Raw genomic sequence first — 21,972 nt, forward strand, 5'->3', positions numbered from 1 at the left:
TACTTGTCTGGTTCTTAAATGGCAGGACCAAGATTCAAGCTAAAGCCTGTCAGACTACCAGCCTGTGAAAGTCCCAATGTCAGCACTTTGGGTTGCTTATTTGTTTGGGGACCAAATAAGAATGGCCATACTGGGGTTGGGGTCTGAGTGGCAGCAGGAACTTGAGTGACTGACTGGGACTCTCTCCGTTGCTTCCTCCACTGATGGTTAAGTTTTGGAATCGAAGGGGTTTTCAGTTTGCTGTAGCATACAGAACCTACTACAAAGAGCAAGTAAGCAGCAGGAAGAATCCTTGTCAGTTTCATTTAGCATTAAGAAAAGGCTCGAAGGGACAGGGTTTGCATTACCTTCTTCAAGATGCTACTCTGGCTTCTTTGTACAGTATTGGTTTAGAGTCAAGTCCTTCAACCAGCTCAGTGAATAGTATTTAAAAGCCAGATATTCAAGCCAAGGTAACAGACTCCAGGTTCACCTGGAAGCAGCTTTACACCCACACCCCAAGAATCAGCACCACCGAACTCTATGGCTTAGTTCACCTTTCAGGTAGTAGGAGTGGTTAACATGGCGAATTGTTCCAGTGCACTGCCACCACCACCACCACCACCACCACCACCAAAAATACCCCAAAACACAGCTGTATTTCATGCTGTTTAACACAGATGGTATTAAATAGGTAATAATATGGAATGTTCATCTCTAGAACTGTAATTTTTCGAAACCATTCCTCTCACACACACACCCACCGTTATTACCAGTCTATGTTTAACCAGTTGGTAGTTTATGTCCAAAATTATCATCTAACCCTGACAGCACGTATACCTGTAGCCATATGCTGATGAGTTCTGCCAGGTGTAAGAGCCTCAGAACTGGGTATCTTAAGAAAAAAAATTACATCCTTGTAAATAAAAATTTAAACTAAAGACTGTCAATCCCAGAATATGAATGAATGTCTGAAAAACGACTCAGCATTTTCTCCATATCTCATCCTTTCTGAGCTATTCAAAAGCAATAAACTTTTTTTTAAGATCGGAACACACCAACATCCCAAGGTCTTTGCTTGGATTAATGTCACCAAATATCTTAAATCTGAGCATTTCTTTCCTCTCTTCCGTTTTTAGCTTTTTGGGCAAGGCCAATTTCATTGGAAAAGCTAATGAGAACTATAAACCTTTCTATTATAGAAAAGTCCAAATCTTAAAGGATTCATGAACACTGGTTCAGGAAACTTGGCTCTAAAAAAAAACCAGTGGCATTGCTACCAACCAGAAATATACCAGTGCCAGGTTACTGGAGGTCACGAACACCACACAAAATACAGGCTGACTGACTACTGCCTGGTTGGCTGTCTTCAAAAATAAGATGACTGTTGTTATTTCAAACAACAAAAAAAAAGAGGCCAGACAAAGAACAATTTTTACCCATTATGATTTATTCTCTACAATACTTCGTTAAAGAGTTCAATGATTTGCACTCAGAAGTTATATAGCCAAGAGGCAACCAAGTGTAATACGAAGAATTGGTCTGAAGTCTGCACTGAAGGCCATACAGTCTCTTGCTTCAGGGAAATAAGAACGAAAATTAACAAAAAAACACAAGCTCCCTAGGCTCCAGAATCTCAATAGAAAATAACATCAACGGTTAGTGAAACTGTAGGTGTTAACATATCATGGAAAACAGATCTTGTGCAAATATTAAAATTAACACCTGGGACTTTTGTATAGATGATTTTTATTATAAACAATAAAATATACGTTATGTTTCAACTACAAACCTTTCATGTTGAAAGGGTCTCTAACGTGAGTTGCTTTAATATTATGAAGAGAAAAAGGTTAAGAACCTCACAGTGGAAACAATCCAACACCGACAAACTCTAGTGATCAAAGACATTCTCTTTTAATGTAAAACAAGGACAATTCATAATTACAGAGAATGTCCTAGCTGTGGGTATTATGAGACAAGCCAACTTTCCAGACCAAAAGGCACTCACAGCTAGGGATGATACGAACTCTGAACCAAACCAGCCAAGTTGGGTTGGCTCCTTGAAGATAGTGGTCACCTACTGTTCAGCCTGAACAGCCCAAGGACAAAGGAAACACCCACAGAAAACACTCCCTTCTCTTTAACCCTGCCCCTCACACGTGCTGGCCGTCCTCATCACTGCGTTGGTCACGTGGTGAAAGGCAGTGCGGAACCGTCCTCTCCCTATGCAAAGCTGCCATGCGGCTGATCCAGACTTAGTACTTTTCCTGAGCGCCACCTGCCACACATCTTCATGAGGTGACCATGACCGTACACTTCCAGGTTGTTTCCTGACTCGGCCCCATTTTGGATGGACACTGACAGTGCCATTCCTTCCGGGGCCAAATACTTTTCCTTGGTTGACCCTGAGTCCCCTTGACAAGCAAGAAGACCAGGAGCATCTCCACTGCTGGACTTGAACAGGAGCATGAGGGAATATGCAGGGAGTAAGGCTTCTTCACTCCAAAACCAGAGCCACTTCAGCGTGGTGTAGGGCTTAACCAGCCCGATTTCTTGTGCACTGATTAATTTTCCCCATTTTGTGGGTTTTAAATTTTCTGTTCATTTTCTTAAATGGTAGGTATCCTACTCCACCCTCAATAAAATAAAAATAAAAAACATACTATACATTGGGGAAGACAAAAAGGGCAACGTGTCTACAAGAAAAAAGAGGCTTGAAGAACATGGCACTGTAAATGCTTGCATGACCAGTCTCACTGAGCGTGCTCAGGGGGGAAAGGTTAGCACCAATTTTTTTGCTTTTTTTAATCTTTAGAAATTAAACAACTTTTAACATAGAACACTAGAACAGTAACGAGTGTGTAGCCCTATGTACCAATACTGTTGTACAAATTGAACGTGGGTGGTTTAGTCCAGAGCTGACCACCCTGACATCCATCCATGGCACCTAAGAGTAACCGTCATCATGTCTGTAACAAGAAAGATATTATTCTCAGCAGCAGGAAATCATGAAACAACCCCTTCATCTTCAATAGCTTTTTCCATTAACTTGGCAAGGGAAAAGTGGCAGGATGCAAGAATGCAGCACAAAGTAGGATGGAGTGATACAGCCCGGCCTGGGCATCCTGATGGAGGTGGCCCCATGTTTCCCTTGCGCATTCCATATCCTCGTGAACGGAGGATGGTGCCAAGCAAACCTGCTCACCCTTACCCATCTCTTCCAGGAAACGAGACAGCAGTGCCTATAACAGCACGTGTTGTTTCTTCGATTGTGTCCCTGCTCCCCCTCCCCCACTCCTGGTAGAAGAAAACTCAAAAGACCTTTTGACTTGCATATTTGTCCATTCTGAAAAGTCACACCATCACCACATAAACTTTTAAAAATAAATCAAAACTTTTTGTTCACTGGGTTGACTTCTAACTCACTTCAGGAGTTCTCTAAGCATGTTGTTGAGAAACATTGTATCACTCTTAGGGTCTTTTCTTCCAACTGGCCACCTCTTCCTGTGAATACTTTCAGCAGTGCCTTTGACATTGTTTCCAAAGCATCTTCCAAGTCCCCAACTTCTATGAACTTTGCCACCAAATGAGTTGAAGAGCAGGCAAGTGGGAGGAGAAACTTGCTGACAGATATTTGGAGTTAGCAACAGTGGGAAAGGGAAATGTGCCACATGGAAGTCTGATTGACCTAGAATAAAATGAGCTATTTGGAACCTTGTCCTGGTGGGGTAAAGATTCCCAGCATATTAGGCAAGATAAAGATTCTCCTCGTTTAATTATACAGCTTTGTTCTCAAATCCTGTAAAGGACTGAATCATCAAACATCTTCCCACTTCTACAGGCAAACTAGGAAAAGGGAGCGCCTCTGCTTAAAGGCTGTTTGCCTGCAAAGAAACACAGCCTTCTCTCCTATGACAATGTATCTTTCTAAAGCCCAACCCAGGTGCTTGTCTGAACATCCACATCTTCTGAGAATCTAGACGCAGCTATAGGCACTGCTACCAGTACAGAGTGAGGTAGCCGGGTGGTAAGGAAGAGGCCTCGCCTTGCCCGCTGCCTGCAGCGATGACACTGGGCCCTCCTGCAGGCGTCCCAGTTCCTTCCTCAGCAGGCTACACCACAGCTCTGTTCAAGACCAGGAGACTCAATGCAAGAAGAGTGCCAGAAAATCCAACTGACAGCGGGATGAGAATGAAAACCTTCAAGGCTAACTGAGCGATGAGATCTGCAACGCCATCCAAAGGGCTTCTGATCTTGATGTGGGTCTCTGTCCAGGAGCCTCAAAGGACTCACGGTGCCCACGTCCAAACATAACATGGCGTCCACGTATGTATGAAGCATGGAGGTTATAATTAACTCTTGGTATGCAATAAACTGGAGGTTTAAAAAAAGGAATTTAAAACAACCTAAAAATGTTTCTTGTTGGTCTCCGTTGCCCAGACTGCCAGGGGAATACACCTACTTGATCTGGGGAGGCTGTAGGGGTGTGTGTGGGGTACACCTTCAGGAATCATCAATGCCAGCTTTCACTGTGTGGCCAACACACAGGGGGCAAACCACTAGTGGCACCTGTGTGCCAAGGGTCTTCTGAACCCACACGGTCATTCTCACCAGTCATGGAGGAGCCCCAATCCAACGGAACCCCATTATGAGGAAAGGCTGAGATAAGGCTTGGGCTCCTCAAGTTCTGTTTCATTCAGTGTAACCCCATGCCTCCAATCCCCCCCGTCAGCTGGAGGCAGACTTGGCAACGGAAGCTAGCATCATAAAATGGTGCAGTAATAGAAGTAACTGGACCAGGAAGAGGAGGCATCTGCTCCAATGATGTCATAGCCATTGGTGGCCACAGAGGGGTGGGACTGGTCATGCAGCCGTGTGTCAGGAGTAATGATTGTAGAGGGGCGGGGCATGAAGAGTGCCATTCTGGAAACAGTGCTGTCGAGAAGCAATATATTCTGCATAAGTGATTGTCACCTTCTCACTTCGGTACCTGTGTAAGGAAACAGGAAAGGGTATCAGGAACCTCAAACACTTCATTTAGTAAACTCACTCAGCAGAGAAAACCAAAAGCTTATTCCACATTTTGAAAGAATAAAATGGAAGACCAAGAGCAACCTTACTTACAGAAAATGAAAGACAGCACAAAGAAACAATGTTGTTATTACGAATGAACAAGATGAAAAGCACAGTCACAGTCCCCTGAGAATGTACTTTCTGCACATCCCACCTTAAACACTGCAAATGCTTATCATCAGGCTGCTCTTAAGCAATCTGCTACTGGGGGCGGGGTGAAGAATTTCAAGGTCAAATGACATGGGAGGCAGATTGGAAGACGACTGCACCAACGCTCAGTGTAAACTGCGTATCTACTGTCAGGTTAAAATGTGATAAATTGACAGAAATGCAACCTCAACTTGCAAAAAGCAATAAACAAGTCATTTATAACCAAAAGGGCACAGATACCTAATTCTGGGTCATATTCTCATGAAGCAGGTTAAAGGATCCTGGGGCTACATAGGACGGGTCTCAATTCCCAGATGAATATGCCATATCATATCACAGGGTCGTCAGAACAGAATTCATAGCACTTTGGCTTTGCTCTGGAAAGAGCCACGAGTCAGGATGCGAAGCATGGGGTGTTACAAACCTATGGAGCCTACTACAGACCACAGGAGCTGGGTGTGACAGTCCTTACCCAGAGCCATCTCTTTCCCACTGTAATCACTCCTCCACTGCAAGGTGGTTATTCCTGAATTTTGACAGGGAAATGGCTGTTCAAATAAATTATAATAATAATAATAATAATGCTTTGTATTTGAAGATTTTTTTTTGGAATCCAAAGCATTTCAAAAAACACTGGGTTATCTTCCAAATAGACCTATGAGGTTACTATATGATTATTCAGCATTTTACAGATGAGGGGGCCAGAGGCCCACAGAAGCCCACAGAAGCTAACCCTCTCAGTGTCTCCGATTTCAGGAGGGATGGGAAGAGAACTGACATCTCCTGACCACCTACAATACTGCCTGGTCCTGGTCTAGAAATTCCACACACATTATCTCACCACACCCTAACACAACCCCAAGGCATTATCACACTTCTTACAGACAGAATTTTTCTCCACTCAGAGGCAGAATAACTGACCCAGGTCACATAGCTAAGTGGTAAAGCTGGGTTTCAGACCCCAGGTCCATGTACATTCTATCACACTAGGCAGAAGCATTCACCCCAAACAGGCGTTTCCTTGTAACGCTTTATTAAAAGCATTTTCTGACTAGTCCTTTCACATGCCACCCATGTCCCTGCCACCTGACTGCATGTGACTTCAACTGAGCCTGGCCTTCCACAATGACAGCCTTCTCTAGCGTCAGGCTTTCCTTTCCCCTCGGCCTCCCCACCAGAGAGTCTGGCACAGATACCCAACTTGCTCTGTGGCCCAGGGCCTGCTCCCACCCTGCTGCCGCTCAGCTGTTGGGCACCCAGGAAGCGGGTGCCTCTGCTGCCTCAGAGCCTCAGCCTCACCACACTTCTGGGGTTTAGGAACATTCGCCAAGAAAACTTTCTTCTTCCCCTCTCACTACAAGTATCCTCCATCTAACTCTAAGTTAAAACGACAACGAAAATGAGACAGTGGCTTACCTGGTGAGTTTGATCGTTTTTCTGAATTCACTGGTAATTGGAGCCTTAAAGCCACCTTTCCTGAGCAGGGAGTCTATTGTCTGGATCTGATCCCAGTCTGAGGAGAAGAGGCATACCGAGGTCAGCGCAGAACAACCGAGTGGGACATGCTCTAACGCAGGGAGAGAAGGCAGGGAGCTGTCTGCCGCACTGACCGTCCAAGGAAAACTGTGGAGACCTGAGATTAGGGCCTGACACACACCAGAGTGGTATCCCCAGGCAGTCCAGCTCCTGCCTCTTTCCTGTCAGATGTGATCCCAGGACAGGCATCTAGGAACAAACTTGGTCCCAACTCAAATAGCCTGTTGGCCCAGTGCTGCTGACCAGGCTGTTCTGTGGAGAGAGAGTTCAAGTTCTGCAGCTGATACTCCTTCGTGGGGCCTTCCTTCAATCTGATGATCTGTAGGCATCCTGGTTTCTATTACAGAGAACTGATTGGGAAGGAAGCTTTTCCTTTAAGAAGGATGGGAAAGTTGTTCACACATATACTGTTGTGTTGTTCTCGCCGATTTTTAACAGATAAAACCCAACATACCAAATTGAAAATCCCCTAAATTACTGCAGCATGTGCCAATTTTTATTTTTCCTAACGAATTTTCAAATAGCAAAGTAATTTATTTAAATTATCATCACATCTCAGTATTAGAAAATACTTATGGCGAGTCACCTTGCACAGATACGTCAGATTTATGATCTCAGAGCTGGATAAAAGGCTTCCTTTTTAGGTCACATCCACACTTCTTTTGAAAAAGTTTTAACACAACCACAATGGAAACCAACAAAGCAACTGCTTTCCACATAATTCAGTGACATATTAAACTGGATATTATTCTCTATTCCAGGTTCACACCCAACAAATAAATACTGTGTGTTTCACATATTAATTTGAAAAACAGACTAAATTCAAGAAAGAAAGAAAATCGGGTTACATATCACAGAATGCACAAGCAGCATTTAAAGGTAATTCTTTTAAAGAGAAAACCTGCCCAACTCATTTCTTAGCTTTAATGTCACATTATAGGAATTTAGTAACTTAGAACCGAATTCTTAAAAAAAAAACAAAAAAAACAAATTATGTTTTGCCTTTTTTCAAGTATAACATTGTTTCATAATTCATGACCAACCATTCAAAATCCACTGATATGGGCAGCTTCCCTTTACAATGAATTCCATAATATGGTCAAGTTAATTGGTGCAATTTTGCTACAAATATCACTGTCATTTTGGGGGCCAAGAAATAAAACTATTCACTGAAAGTAAGTGAAACAAGCAGGTGAGTAAGAGAAATCTTGACTCCTTTTCTTTTCACAGCTTCTGCATCTTTTGGGGAGTTTATTTCTCCTTCTGTAAGAAAGGCACTCATTTTTAGTTGCGGTTGGGCTGAAAGACAACATACTCCATTTTCCTGACCTGCACTTGGCAACACCGGGAACAGCATCATTCACTGAAATGCCATTTGTCCAACTCACCTTGTTCCTTAGCAACCTCAGGTAAATATGTGGCTGTACGTTTGACACCTTTTTCGTTGATGAATTCAATTCGAATCCCATGGACCCCTACCTACAGAAAAAAAAAAAAAAACACCAAATAAATGGCATTGACTTATTCTAAGGGCACTTCAGTCATCCACATAGAAACTGCCAACGTCCCCTGACCAGTTTGACCCAGGTCTGAGAAAAGGAGACCTTTTGCTTTCCATGACTCACTTTCTCTCTCAGGTATAAAAGCCAAAGAAACTTTTGCTTGAGGGAAGGTGTGATTCTAACTGTAGCCACCTCTGAGAGTTACAGATATAAATTCTTTCAATAGCTCATCTGATAATCTTGAATATTCCACTTTTAATTTATTCCAGTAAATGAACATGCCACAGGGTTCTGATCTGGGTTCATGACTCTTCATAAGTGACTCGAAATAACAACTTTTACTCAATGGCTTGCCAAGAGGGATCTAGAATGTTCTGCTTTATCCCCATTATTTATTAGACATAGGAGAAGGGTGTGGACCAGAGTGGACTGGGAAGAAATGGGAGAAGAAAGAAAGCCGTCACAATTTTTCTGCTTCTACTATCACAGCAGCTTTTCTGTCACTTATGTTGCCCACAATTGCTTCCAAACTCAGCTTTCACATTCTTATGCCCTTAATGAAGGAGATACATTACCATGTACTAACCCGAACCCAAATGCAACGAGAGACGCAGAGTTCCGAATGCGGCGGTTCTCACCTCCCAGTCCAGGTAATCACTGGCATCCTCAAAGTTAGTGAGGAGGGAGACCGAGCAGGACAGTTTAGGCAGCTCCTCTCGGGTCAGGGGGGGGAAGCGGCTGTCCTTAAGTGCACTGGAGGGGACAGAAAGCATGTGTGAGGCTACTCTCGAGTTGGGAGCCAACACCACGTGCCCTGAGCTACAGAAGGCAGCCATTTCCGTCAATACTACAGTGCTAAAATGTAACTTATTAACTGTCTATACTTGAACTGATACATGACTCATCAGACTAAAGCCCCCACATTCTCGGATTACCAAGAAGAGAATACTCATTCTTAGAAGAAATAAAGTCAGGCAGTTGTTTTCGATCCTGCAGATAAATCTGATTGCCAATGACCAACAGATCTGATGCCTGGTGTAATTAATTACCTGGTTAACGTGTATTCCCTGAGTCCTGAATGAAGATTCATGGCTGAGAAGGTCCCAATGCAGCCACGAAGCCGCTTGTCCCGCCCTGTCTTCCATGTCACAAAGAGCGGACTAAAACAAAACACAAAACACTCGCCAGCCCCAAATTACTCATGGGTAAGAACAAAACCTCGGCTTTATCCCTGTTCATTTCTGCTATTCCCCCAAAGGGCTGTTTTCTGAATTGCCGGCCAGCTGCCTGCCTTTCTGGGAGTTGCGCAGTCCCTGCAGGGAAACAGAGGGGACAGCTCAACAAGGCGGTGTGAAGACAGGCTCTCTGGGCCGCCTTGCCTGGGAGCCTGCTCACAGCTCAGACACCACGCGTATGTGCCACACTCCTCATCCTCTGCTAAGGAGTCCACTTCCTGTCCTTCTAACTCTCCATGTCTCTCTCCTCTTCTGTATTTTGAGTGTCCATGTTCCCCAGTTCCATCCTTCATGAAGACACACTGGGCCTGTGTACCCTCTCCTCTTTAGCTGTCAGCATTCCCTGCAACCCCACACTGTTCCCGTAATTATCTGTGTTCCTGGCAATTACAAATAGCTCCTGTTCACAAATGTTCAGAAAAGAAAAAAATGTCTTTTGAAGAGAGTTCATTATTAGCAGAAGTTGCCACTTTCTGTTTCTAGGCCAAAGTCATGCTTCACTAGGCTACATCAGACTGAAGGTGACAGATTTTTTAGAAAGAGGTTACAAGTCTGTCCCCTCTTCCTGAGATTCCTCCAAATTCCTCTGCCCTTACCTCTTAAGATTGTTGAGTTAAACACTTCTAAAAAGCAACTAAAATTTTTTAAGTTTTCTACATCTTTGATCATTGTTACAAAGCAGATCTCCCACCTACCCTTTTTTTCCTTGCACTAAAACACCTGAGGGGCACCAGCCAAGGTTACGGTCTCCAAATCAACCCAAACAAGATTCCCACTGTCTGCAGGATGGAAACATTAATATTAGCCCATGAATGTAACAGCCCATACACTGCACCCACTCTTCTAAATCTGTGTCCCTCTCCTTACGGGACACACCTGACCACCTCAGACCAACACTCACAACCCCCAGCTGCTCAGTCAGGGTTCGTCTGACCATGGTATCCCATGGCAATCCTTCCCTGACAGGTTAGCAGATTTTCTCTCCTCTGACAGTCACACACGAGCGACGTCCCCTCTACTTCTGCCCAGTGTGCCACAGACACTGCTTAGCTCTGTGTTTGTGAACTGCCAACTCAACAAGTCTCCCAAGAGCAAGTACTTTTTCTTTATGCCCCTCCACGGCCCACTCAGGGGGGCTATGTAGTGCCCTGGTGTGGCACTAAGAGTTGAGAAATGGATGCTCTTAGGTCAATGAGCGCTCCAAAGCATCTCCTAGGAACAATAACCTACTGGGTCCTGGAAAAACACACTTCAATAAAGTTAAAAAAAAAAGCAGTAGTGCTCTTTAAAGCCAGCTCAGAGCTGTTTCCAATTCTGAGAAAGACGCAAACAATGGCTGAGTGTCTTCACTTTGTGCTTCCTGACACACACGAGTCAACACTCTTGAACTACAAACAGCAGTGCACATTCTGACATTCTCGGGGGAGCACCGGCGGCCCCAGGGGATGACCAGGGGCTTGTGGAAGGGCAGTCAGGAGCATCACAGCTCCTGCTAAGTAAGCCACTAGTCTCCAATCAGGCCCTCAGAAACCCCCAACCCATTTGGACGTCAACACTACAGGGATCCACAATGCTGCGACCGTGTGACCTCTACACCTGAGAGGTTAAAAGCGCTGAAACCAACATCCTCCTAATTTGAAGACTCACGCCTACACCTCACCTCCTCCACACATAACCTAGTCCTCTTCCATTACTAAATCCTGTGAATTGTCTAGATGTTACTGGACATTTCTCATTTCTCATCATCCTATTCCCGTTACCCTTTCCCCAAATCACAGGAAAGCTTTTATAAGCAGCAGACTCTCTCAAGAGAACGACCCCAGAAAGAGGCCATCATGCCTTTCTCACTGATGGATTGCCCTGCCCTCACATGCCTGCCCTGATGGATTTACTCACTAGGGGTCATTGGTGAATCTAGGAAGCCGGGGCTGTGGGAAGCCATAGAGGTGACAGTAGAGGACGTCAAAGCAGTAGCAGCACATCTCTGCAGTCACCACCAGATTCTTGGTGGTGTTGGCAGTTCCGTTGGGACGGGGGAGAGGGCTCAGCGCTCCCGATGTGGGATTCATTCGTGTGATGGGAGAGTTTCCAGGTCCCAGCGTTAAGTCTGACACATTCTCCCGACCACTGCTGCCATCCACATGCTGGTGATTCTGAAGAGGTCCTGAACTGGAGCCAGGGACAGTCGTGGACTGGTTCCCGTGGGTGTGCGCTCCACTGCCAGATAACTTGGGCTTCTTGACCCCACAACAGCCTGCTGCCAACTTGGGCTCGAGTGGAGGAACACAACGTCTTTTTCCCATCCTGATTCAGTGCTCGAGGTCTGGAATGCTACAGAACCCTAACCAAAAAGAGAATAAGTGAGATTAATTCAAATGGTTAGTTAAAAGGAGAAAACAAAAATCAAAGAGAAAGAGTCTACCTGGAGAGGTAAGAATCGCCAATTCTTTCTCTCACCCGGGTTACATGGTCACAATCGGTCGCAGACCTGAAAGGCTAGGAGACCCTGAATTCCACACCAGAAGCTCCTAACCTTTTCCTAAAGGGGAACAATTTATTTTCCATAAAGCTATGATCAGCATGGATGGAGGCATGCGAGAAGGTTCTCTGTTGCCCAAGACTGTCTTGGGCAGAAGGAAGGGTGGGGTAGCAGCCATCTTGAAACCGGATGAGGACATTTCGAAATTGACTAGAAGAGTGCACCTGACCTGTAGGACTCTGGCAGATCGCTTTCTCTACCTTTTTAGAGGATCCAGATTGAACCACCCTAGTTTTAAAGGATCCCAGAGGAACTTTTATGCTTCTGCTTGTTAACCACATCCTTTCAGCATTTTCCTCATCACTAACCTAAATCTGTGTAATTTCAGCCCCAGATCTGAGGGAAGGTGAAAAGCAGTTAGCTGCCATCCTGAAAAGAGCACACCTTCTAACACAAGCTCCCACCTTTCTGCCCTCACAGCTCTCATTCTCCGAGGTCTTACTCATTTTCTTTGGCTCTCTGAAATTTCTACACGTCTCTATCCTTTCAAGACCCCATTCAAGAAAAGCTACAACCTAGCGGAAACCTTTCACACAAATGACCCAAGCTCCAGTCCTTTTGTGAGGTAGACATTTCTGTCTTGTCATAGCAAGGCAGACATATGCAAAGCCACTCAGTTTATCAAAATGCAGCCTCAGATGCGCCAGGAAACCAGTGTCCCATCTGATGATGTGAAGGGGGGAGACTAAATTTTCTTTTCTTAAAAAGCCTAAGGTAACAATGTATAGCAATAACATAACCAAGATCCCTTATCCGTTGTGTCAATAGTCAACAGAAAAAGGGAAAACCGATCCTAATTATTTCAATGTCGTTTACACCAAAGTTTGTAAAATTCTGTTGACTTGAGAAAAGTATACTGTTTTCTTCTCAAGTCATTACATGTTAGTTTTAGCCCCCACCCCCAATTATAATGCATTATTCTACCTAAAACTTTCTCTTGTGATTTGAACACATACCATATAACTATCTTTTCAGACACTGGTCTACAACACAGTGTTTTGGTCGTAAATTCTACCTTTTAAATCAAATTAGGTATTTACATACCCATTTGCAATGCCATTTCTCCCAAAACAATCCATCACTTTAAATTGAATGAGACACAAAAATTTCACAAACGTTATTTACGTTCTTGATATATGCTGATCTGTAACAAAATACACATTTTTGTGTCTAGGACGATTCTCAGTGAGATAAAAAGTTGTCTGTAGCCAAGGAATAACAGCTTGCATACTTCGGTACCTGGCTTCTTTGTGAGAAAGCCTCATGCACTTGATACATGAAAACCTCCAAAGACTAGACTGTTCTGAGCGTGGACGTCTTTGTTTTGTTTAGACTACTAAGACAGGGAGCAGAACGTCTCGGTTAAAAATGCTACCTCAGAGCCAGTTGGCCTGGGTTCAAATCCTGATTCCTTCAGGATTACTTCTGTGACTCAGTTTCTTCACAGTGAGAGTAACAACAGGATTTGCCTCATGCGGTTGTTAGGAGAATTAAATGAGTCTAATGCATGTAAAGTGCTTACTACAGTGTCTGGCATGTAGCAAATGTCAATTTACTTAGCTGCTCTCATCACCTGGCTTTTGCTGGACTGCTCGCACTAGGACAGAACTCCCAGAAGGCAGGGACTTCACTGAGCACCAGGGCTTAGCGCAGGGCTGGCAATGCACAGGTGTTCTTTAAACAGGGTTCCATGGAACCCTCAAAACCACTCAGCAAGACAGACGCCGTTACCCTCATTTTACAGAGGTGGGGCTTCAGGCTTACTAAACCAGATAACCTCCCCAAAGCCAGACTGCCATTAAGGGGCAGAGTTAGTACTGGGCCCACAATCTATCTGTCAGACTCCAAGGCCTGGGTTTTCCCACCAGGTCACAAAGAAGAGTGAGGGCTGCCAATAATAGCCATTGGATTCAGTCCCTATCCTCAGGGCATGATGGAAAACAAATTACATTCAAAGGCATACTAAAAACAAGCCTAATAGTTTGCAGAATCCTGCCAACAAAAACAGAGCAGGGAAAAAAACACCAACACCTAAGTCCAAAGCCATAACTCTGACAATCATCAGGAAACCTGACACTGTCATTTGAGTTCACAATAGATGTCACCGGCCTCTGAGCTCTCTTTTTCTTTAAAATACATCAGAGAAGTCCATTTTTTTTAAATTTGGCAATATTGGGGATCAGTGTGTTTTTCCAGGATCAAGTCGTTTTTCAATCTAGATGTGGAGGGCGCAGCTCAGCTCCAAGTCCAGTCTCTGTATTCAATCTTTAGTTGCAGGGGGCACAGCCCACCATCCCATGTGGGAATTGAACCGGCAACCCTGTTAAGAGCTCGCACTCTAACCAACTGAGCCATCCGGCCGCCCCTCTGAGCTCTTTTTTGACTTTCTACCTTGTACATGCAGGGAGTTTAGGACACGTGTTGACTGAAGCAGCGACAACTATCTCCAGAGAGCTGGAGTTTTAGCAGGGCCCAAAGGCTCTGCCTCTGGAGAACCCCAAAGTCAAAGAAGCCATGAGAAGGGATGAAACAAAGGTTAAAAAAAGAAATCTTTCCTCATTCTCGTTATACCAAAGCACGCCTGAAGAGCCACGTTATCAGATAGTGGCAATTCAGGTGTTCCTTAGCAGGTGTTATCAACTACCTGACCAGGGAAACACCCCACAGCAGAGCAACTGAAGGGGTTTTCAAACCGCGCCAAGGCAGAACTGAAGTCCAGGCATATTCTGCCTACACACCACGTACAATCACTGATCTGCAGTGGGGCATGATCACAACTGATTACTTTTAACAATTCCCCCACACCCTCCCAAACTATGATGTGAAATCAACAGAACCAACCCAAATCTTGTGGCGTTCTGGCCCAACCATTTCTCAGGAGGTCACTAAGCAAACAATTTAACTGATATTCTCAAAGTGACCACAGGCAGAGTTAGAGACTTTCTGCATCAAAAATACATGAGAAGGCATTTCTTTAAGAATTTACTCTATAAATTTAAATCTATGTAAAATTTCAAACATAAACAAAATAGTATAATGAACCCTGTACCCAGCTTTAACAATTTTCAACATATGGCCAATCTCATTTCATCTACAGCCTACCCACTCACTCCATCTCCCCATCTTCACTGAATTATTTTGAAGGGGGCCAATATTTCACTTATCTGTCAGCATAAAGCAAACATTAAAAGAACTACAGTAAAGAATGTGAAGTAAATCACGGTGCTGGTAGTAAATACTTTTAATTTACAACATTAACCACTATTCACCAATTTCATCAAAACTTTCTCATTAGGTTGGAGACTCTTCTAACCCAATCTAACAAAGTGGGTGTGGGGACACAGTCCCAGAGAGCAGTTTCCAGGCTCTCAGCCTCACATGGAAAGGTGCCGGTTCAGTTATTAGATGGCCGTCAGCTGTAACCAGTTCGCCATTAGCCACTAACATAACTGCTTTGGCTACGCTGGGGGGGTTGGTTGGTTCGCAGAGAAGCGGATGGCACATTGCGGATCATGTGGATCCTACTTCCTGTGTCTCTCCCGGCCGCCAGCGAGACTGAGGTGCAGGAAGACCCCTTGTTGGGGTACTGGCAGATGTTTGCTTTTGTGTCTCGACCAGCTGCCAGCAAGAATATAGTGGTATGAACCCCCTATCTATGGCTCCGTTGTTGTTCTTTTTCGGCCTCACCAAATCCTGAGTTCTTGGGCGCGGAGCAGGAGCTGAGACCCTGCGTGACAGTGGGCATCTCCTCACAACCAAGTAGTCCCAGACTCAGGACTGCTCTACAATGATTACAGACACTTGTTTCTCCCACAGCTTGGTGTCTGAGTACAGTGTAAGATACCTCAGAAAAACAGCATTTCAACATAACAGACTAACCTGCAGTTTGACCAGCTAAAAACAAATACCCCTAATGATATACTCAACATTGCTTCTAAAATGACGTGGGTATTTGTTCTCTCATCCCCAAACCTCATAAAAACTACCAATGATAGTATTGTGATCACAGTAGGAGTAACTAAGTGGTTACTGTGAAGTCGGTTCATCTGAAATAACTGGAATCAGGTGTAAAACCCTTGCTTTATAGACACACATCACCGAGACCCTCCCAAGCCTTCAGTTGGTTACCCTTTCAAAGCTAAACTCAAGGTCCACTTTAAGAGCCAGCCGCAGTGATCTCATTTTCCTACTGTCTGTCCACTTGAGATCAATAGGGTGAGCTAGTTACAACTGGTTCTCCACCAGATGTAGACCAAGCCACACTTCCACAAAAATACTGGAGGAAATAAAAGGAATGGCTGTTTTACCTCTTCCCTTTAGACCTCCTGACCCAGCAAGTGTCAAATAAAATATGCTGTGTTGAAGTTCCCGCACCTTTCTTTACCTGACATGCAACACTCAAGGGGTCCTGACCTTCCTTAGGGTCCCCAACAAAGGCCAGCTGGGGACTTCCTCCTTTCTTCAGGGAAGCTGAGAGGCATTCTCTTGCCACTTAAATTCCAGCTGGCACTGAAATCATCCTCACCTCTACTCTCAGAGGCTGGGTCTCATTTGTGTTTGATCTTTCCCAGCACCTAACATGGTGCCCTGAATGTAGCACACACACCAACAATCTTATCTACAGATCTCCTAGTAGTGTCATTTAAGTTTGCCTTTTTAATAAAAAGAATGTTTATGGCACAACCTAATCTTTAGATATTTGGTTCCATAGTGAGGTGCTAACTGAAGTGTATCAGAAGCTGAAGTAAATTACAAGTATCTATTCTTATCACTGTCAACTCTGTTCAGCCCAAACCTAGAAAAGGCGTAATTCATAGCAAAATGGAGCGCCAATATGGACAATTCATTCAGAAATTAGGTCAAATACCCCCACATAATGTCTTGGTTTGATTTATGCTGGTGGTGGTCTTCTTTACTAAAATACACCAGTAACTGATGTAAGTCCTGGGCTTAGCCTCAGTTTCTACCGTGTTTCCCCCAAAATAAGACCTAACCGGAAAATAAGCCCTAGCATGATTTTTCAGGATGACATCCCCTGAACATAAGCCCAGATGCGTCTTTTGGAGCAAAAATTAATATAAGACCCGGTCTTATTTTTAGGGAAAAACAGTATTTTACTTTAGGTTGCTCAAGGCTTTCCTCTGACAGGCCATACCTAGTTTCTGAACTGTACTTGAGGAGAATTTTGTTTGTTTTGAACGATGGAATGCTTTAAGAGCTACCCACTGGGGCACTATTTGCTTGGAGAGCAACATATGATTTCGAGAGTTCACAAAAATCAATGCCTTATAAGTTGCTGATGTTTATAAACAAGGCATGGAGACCAGTACTGAGGGAGGGTATGAGGATGCCCTGACTGAAGTGGCTGGCAGGGCAGAGGACCTTCCTCCCTCTCTGGCACGGGTCTCTTTCAAGGCTCATAGCTCCCACTGTCAGAGGACGGAGCCTAGGCTCTGGGGTTGCCGTCTAGGCTGAAATCCCAACCCTGACTGGCCACATACTGGCCATGCAAACTCAGGCACGCTCTCACATCTCTGTGGACCTGGGCCTGCTGCCACACAGGACTATTTGTGAGCATTCAGTGAGAAGATGTGAACAGCACTAGCAGTCCTTCAGCACGTGTCTGCTACTATCAATACTATCACTACCTCTGCTACTGAAAGCAGGGCTGGGTCTAAAAATAACACAGCTCTGAGTTCTCGCCTTCTAGAGAAATAAATACCTCCATAATAAAATTCTATTAAGAACTACCTTGTAGTCTAAAAGATCATATTATTAACATGGGATCATTACTCCAAACACCTCAATGCTTTTCCTCTTTGGAGAGCAATAGCTTCTAATAAATCATCCACTGTTCTTTTCATTGTGAAGGCCAGAAAACATGAAGAATATTGGGCTGGGAGTTGTACACAGTTCTATTCTACAGAGGTCCTCTTTTACGCTCACACTAAAAAGAAACTAAACTTGCTAAATACACTATTATAAGTCTTGATATATATTGAGTACTAACAGAATTACTGCATCAAAGTAGTTAGATTTCAAACAATAACCAGATTAAAGTACCTAGAAGAGCATGGAGGTGAAAAAAAAATCTAGATTCACCATTTGAAGACAAGCCTCAAAAGAGTTTATTAGGGAGTACAACCTTATAATAACAAAGAAAACAGATTTGAGACGTGGGAAAGAGACAAAGAAAAATGGAGTCTCTGCATTTTCTTATTACTTAGTGTATAGATGTCCATTCAAACCAAGGTTTATACAGAAGAGAACAGACTATTGTTTTGTTTGTGACAGAATTTAACTGAAATTCAACTTAATAACTGTTATATGAGTAGTGAAACAACACCTAAGCTATAATTCTGGCCTACTTATGAAACTATTCCAAAAAATAGATGAAAAACCCACAAACGTTCTGGTATATCATTTCAAAGAATTATTTCTATATATTTGAAACCCCATCATACATGTCCTACTCATATCCAAAAAACAAAAATAGAAACACGTGCTGTGTGAAAAATTTCCCTGAAAAATAGACCTACGTATACAATTGCTTTTAAAAGTTGCAGATTTAGAAAAATGCACAGAACTATACATTTTCATGTCAACTTAAAAAAAAACATAAATATAGGAGTCAGAAGTTCTATTTTGTTTTTAGATCCGTTCCCATGTGACCTATGGCAAGGTGCCAGATCATTCTGGGCCTCAGTTCATTCATTTGTTAAATGAAAATATTTGTTCCCTGCCTCCCTCACAGAGGATGTGTGAGGCTCCAAAAAAATGTGAAGCACTCTGAAAAACTCTCTTACAAGAGTTATTAATAAACTCAAGGAGACACATCAGTAACATAAAATTTTCCAGAACTTTGTTTGCATGTAGAATTTTAATTACTTTTAAGATAATACCATGTTTCCCTGAAAATAAGACCTAGCCGGACCATCAGCTCTAATGCATCTTTTAGAGCAAAAATTAATATAAGACCCGATATTGTATTATATTATATCCAGTATTATACCATCATATTATGTTATATTATATATTATGTAAGACCCGGTCTTGCATAAGACCCGATCTTATAGTAAAATAAGACTGGGTCTTATATTAATTTTTGCTCCAAAAGACACATTAGAGCTGGTTGTTTGGCTATGTCTTATTTTGGGGGAAACAGGGTAGTATCACCATAGCAGATTTAGGGCAAAATGTTCCAAAAATCTCTGAAGATTAGAACTGTATGGAAGAGACCCAATAATTGATTTTGACAGGAACTGTGAGTTACAATCGTCGTTCTTAAAAAGAAAAACTAATTTGGGAAGGGGGCAGAGCCAGACTTTCGTACTAAAAACATAGAGAGTAAGTGTAATGCTGCACCACCATCTAGGTCATTCTAATGGGATTATAGACAATAAACCTTTCTTTACATATTTAAATTATTTTAAAACAGTGCAAGTGGAAGGAACTTCATCAACATTAGGAACCCCTCATGGAAATAGAAAAATACATGTGGACAAAGTAAACCTATACCCTAAAATCCTAATACAAGCCTAAAACAAAAAAAGCAACAAAACTCTATTCTAAATATGTCCAAGGTAATACTCACTGAAAGCAGAAAGTTTGTATTGCCAGGGGAACAGCTATAACAGAGGAGGGGAGCTATTTTGTCTCTGAAATGAATTTTCTTCCTTCCGATTCCATTCCTTCGTCCTGTACCTAAGATGGAAATGCAGGTGCAGTGAATGAACAAAATCAAGGTAGTGCAGAGGTAAGAGATGGTTTTGAAAAAACTACAACTCAATAGAGCAATTTCTAAAAAAACAAATAGCTAAGGAACAGGCTCTCCTTACTTCAAACAAAACATTTCAAAATGTAAATATGAGGTGGCAACAGCAGTTCCATGCACTGAGTCACCTCACCCTTGGCGTCATCACCAAGGGAGGACACTGAGGATCAAAGGTTTTATTGAACCTGAACATGAGACACACACTAAAACTTCCTCCATCACTACTTCATAACAAAACTTGCTCTCAGGCCAAGATATACCATTTCAAGGCTCTCCATTGGTTTCAGAATATAAACACATTCCCAAATCCTCTGTAAAGATGGTGCTAAAGAATTACTAGACAGCATGCTAGGGTCCTGACAGGCCATCTTGTTACCCCAGGGGAAGATGATAACTGCTGGCAAGCCACTCATCCTTAGTCTTACATAAATCTCTTCAAAATCTCTCCCCAGCTCTCCCCATCCCCAGTTAGTAGAGAATCAAGCTATTCCTAAAGATGTAAACAGGAGACTCCAGGCCCCACCCACTCTATCCAAGAAGAGGACAGTGAAAGAGGATAGGCCTACAGGGATGAGGGAAGGAAGTGTGGCAAACTGAGGAGTTCAGATCAGGACGCGGAATGGAGGACAGGGAATGAAGGGCAAACCCCACAGCCTGGAGGGAGAGAGGCATAAAACCGAAAGATTGTAAGGTGGAGGGACAACGGAAACGAGGGCAATGGGTGGATAAGGAAGGAGAGACTGAGGGTAGGGTTGGCAAAAAGAAAAGAGAAGAGGAATAATATAAAAAGCATGCGTATGAAAAGAGAGTGAAGCCAAGAGAAACACGAGACAGAGTGGGGAAAGGAGAAGCCAAAGCGGGCAGGGGCAAAGCAGGCAGAGAGAAAAGGTGAAAGGTAAGAAAAAAAGGGGGTCGGGAATGAGAGTACAGAGAGCTGGGAGGAGTTAGGGAGACCGCCCAGCGACGGGTAGGGCAGCGAGGGCTCAGCCGCGGGGGTGGAATCCAGACGCCCGGCGGGGGAGGGGGCGGGGGAAGGGTGGGGGCCACCAGGCGGAGCTGGACACCACCAAAACTTTACACGGACCCGAGACTGTTTCCTCGGAGGGCGTGCGGAAAGGAGCGACAGCCTCGCCTTGCCTAGCGCCCCAGGGCAGGGGCGTCCGGCTGCCCCCTCCCCAGCAATGTCTTCCGACCCCGCCCTCAGCGGGGACACGCGGCCAGCAGGCCTCGTCTGCCCGCCGCCTCCTTCCACCGACGCCCGGGAGCCCCTCCCCCACGCTGCCCCGGACCCTCGCCTCCATCCCGGTGGTCCGCGCCCCTGCCGCTCCGCTTGCCCGGGTGCGGAGGCCCGGCGGGCACGTCGGCGGCGGCCCGAGGGAGGCCGGGCCCTGCGGAGGAGGCGCCAGCACGAGTTTCCCACCTTCTCTCCTGGCCCAGGCGCAGCCGGGGCGGACGGGACCTCTCGCGCTCTGCCTTCTCCTGCTTCATGGAGCCATGCGCCTGGGTGGGGGCTCCCGGGAGAAGCAGGCCGCCGTTCGCGCGGCCGGGGCGGGGCGAGGAAGGCCGGCGGGCGGACGGAGGAGGAAGCGGCAGGGGGCGGCGGCAGGAAGAGCTGGAGGTAGTACCCGGGCAGCTGGAGGTCTGAGTCGAGCCGGGACCCGAGTCCTCCGGAATCCCAGCAGCCACCAGAGGCAGTGAGGTAATGGAGGAAGGATGTAGCGAGTCCTCCAGTGGACCACACGCTCTGTAAGCGAGCCGCGAAAACCATAGAGATCAGGGCGCCACCAAAGCACCGCCCTGCTACTGTCACGTGGACTGAGTCTGCACACTTTATTGGCTGGAACCGATTCTTCGGATTGAATGTAGCAGCCTGTTTTGCTTTGGTGGGGCCGAATCCGGGGTAGTCGGAATAGAGAGTTCAGTAGCGAGGAGGAAAAGGAGGCCGGCGGCCTCGCAAGTAGTTGAGTGGGCCCCGCACGGGGCCCCACTGTCAGACCGGCCGGCCGGCGCAGGGCACGCCGGGCCCCTCGGCATCAGGGAGCCAGCGAGCGCAGGGCACGCTGGGAGTTGTAGTGGGGGCCGGAGAGGGTGGACATCGTTGTTCGCTACGAGGCCCAGGCGCCAGCTTCTGACGCTGGCCCTGATGCCCGGCGTTGTTGTTTCGTGCTGTTCCACGTTAGGGCC

The 21,972-nt window shown here is 44.9% G+C and overlaps 1 protein-coding gene across 1 annotated transcript; it reads right to left on the reverse strand.

Moving 5' to 3' along the window:
• Positions 1-1,418: 1,418 nt before the first annotated feature.
• AMMECR1L (AMMECR1 like) lies at positions 1,419-21,637 on the reverse strand. Its single transcript, XM_033102305.1, has 8 exons — positions 21,209-21,637; positions 19,609-19,718; positions 11,372-11,816; positions 9,290-9,400; positions 8,879-8,993; positions 8,127-8,217; positions 6,619-6,715; positions 1,419-4,969 (listed from the first exon to the last, which is right to left on the reverse strand). Exons 3-8 carry the CDS (start codon positions 11,776-11,778, stop codon positions 4,858-4,860), a joined length of 933 nt encoding a protein of 310 aa, XP_032958196.1. The 5' UTR covers positions 11,779-11,816; positions 19,609-19,718; positions 21,209-21,637; the 3' UTR covers positions 1,419-4,857.
• Positions 21,638-21,972: the final 335 nt, after the last annotated feature.

This window comes from Rhinolophus ferrumequinum, unplaced genomic scaffold, assembly GCF_004115265.2.
Source record: "Rhinolophus ferrumequinum isolate MPI-CBG mRhiFer1 unplaced genomic scaffold, mRhiFer1_v1.p scaffold_84_arrow_ctg1, whole genome shotgun sequence".
Taxonomy (NCBI): Eukaryota; Metazoa; Chordata; class Mammalia; order Chiroptera; family Rhinolophidae; genus Rhinolophus; species Rhinolophus ferrumequinum.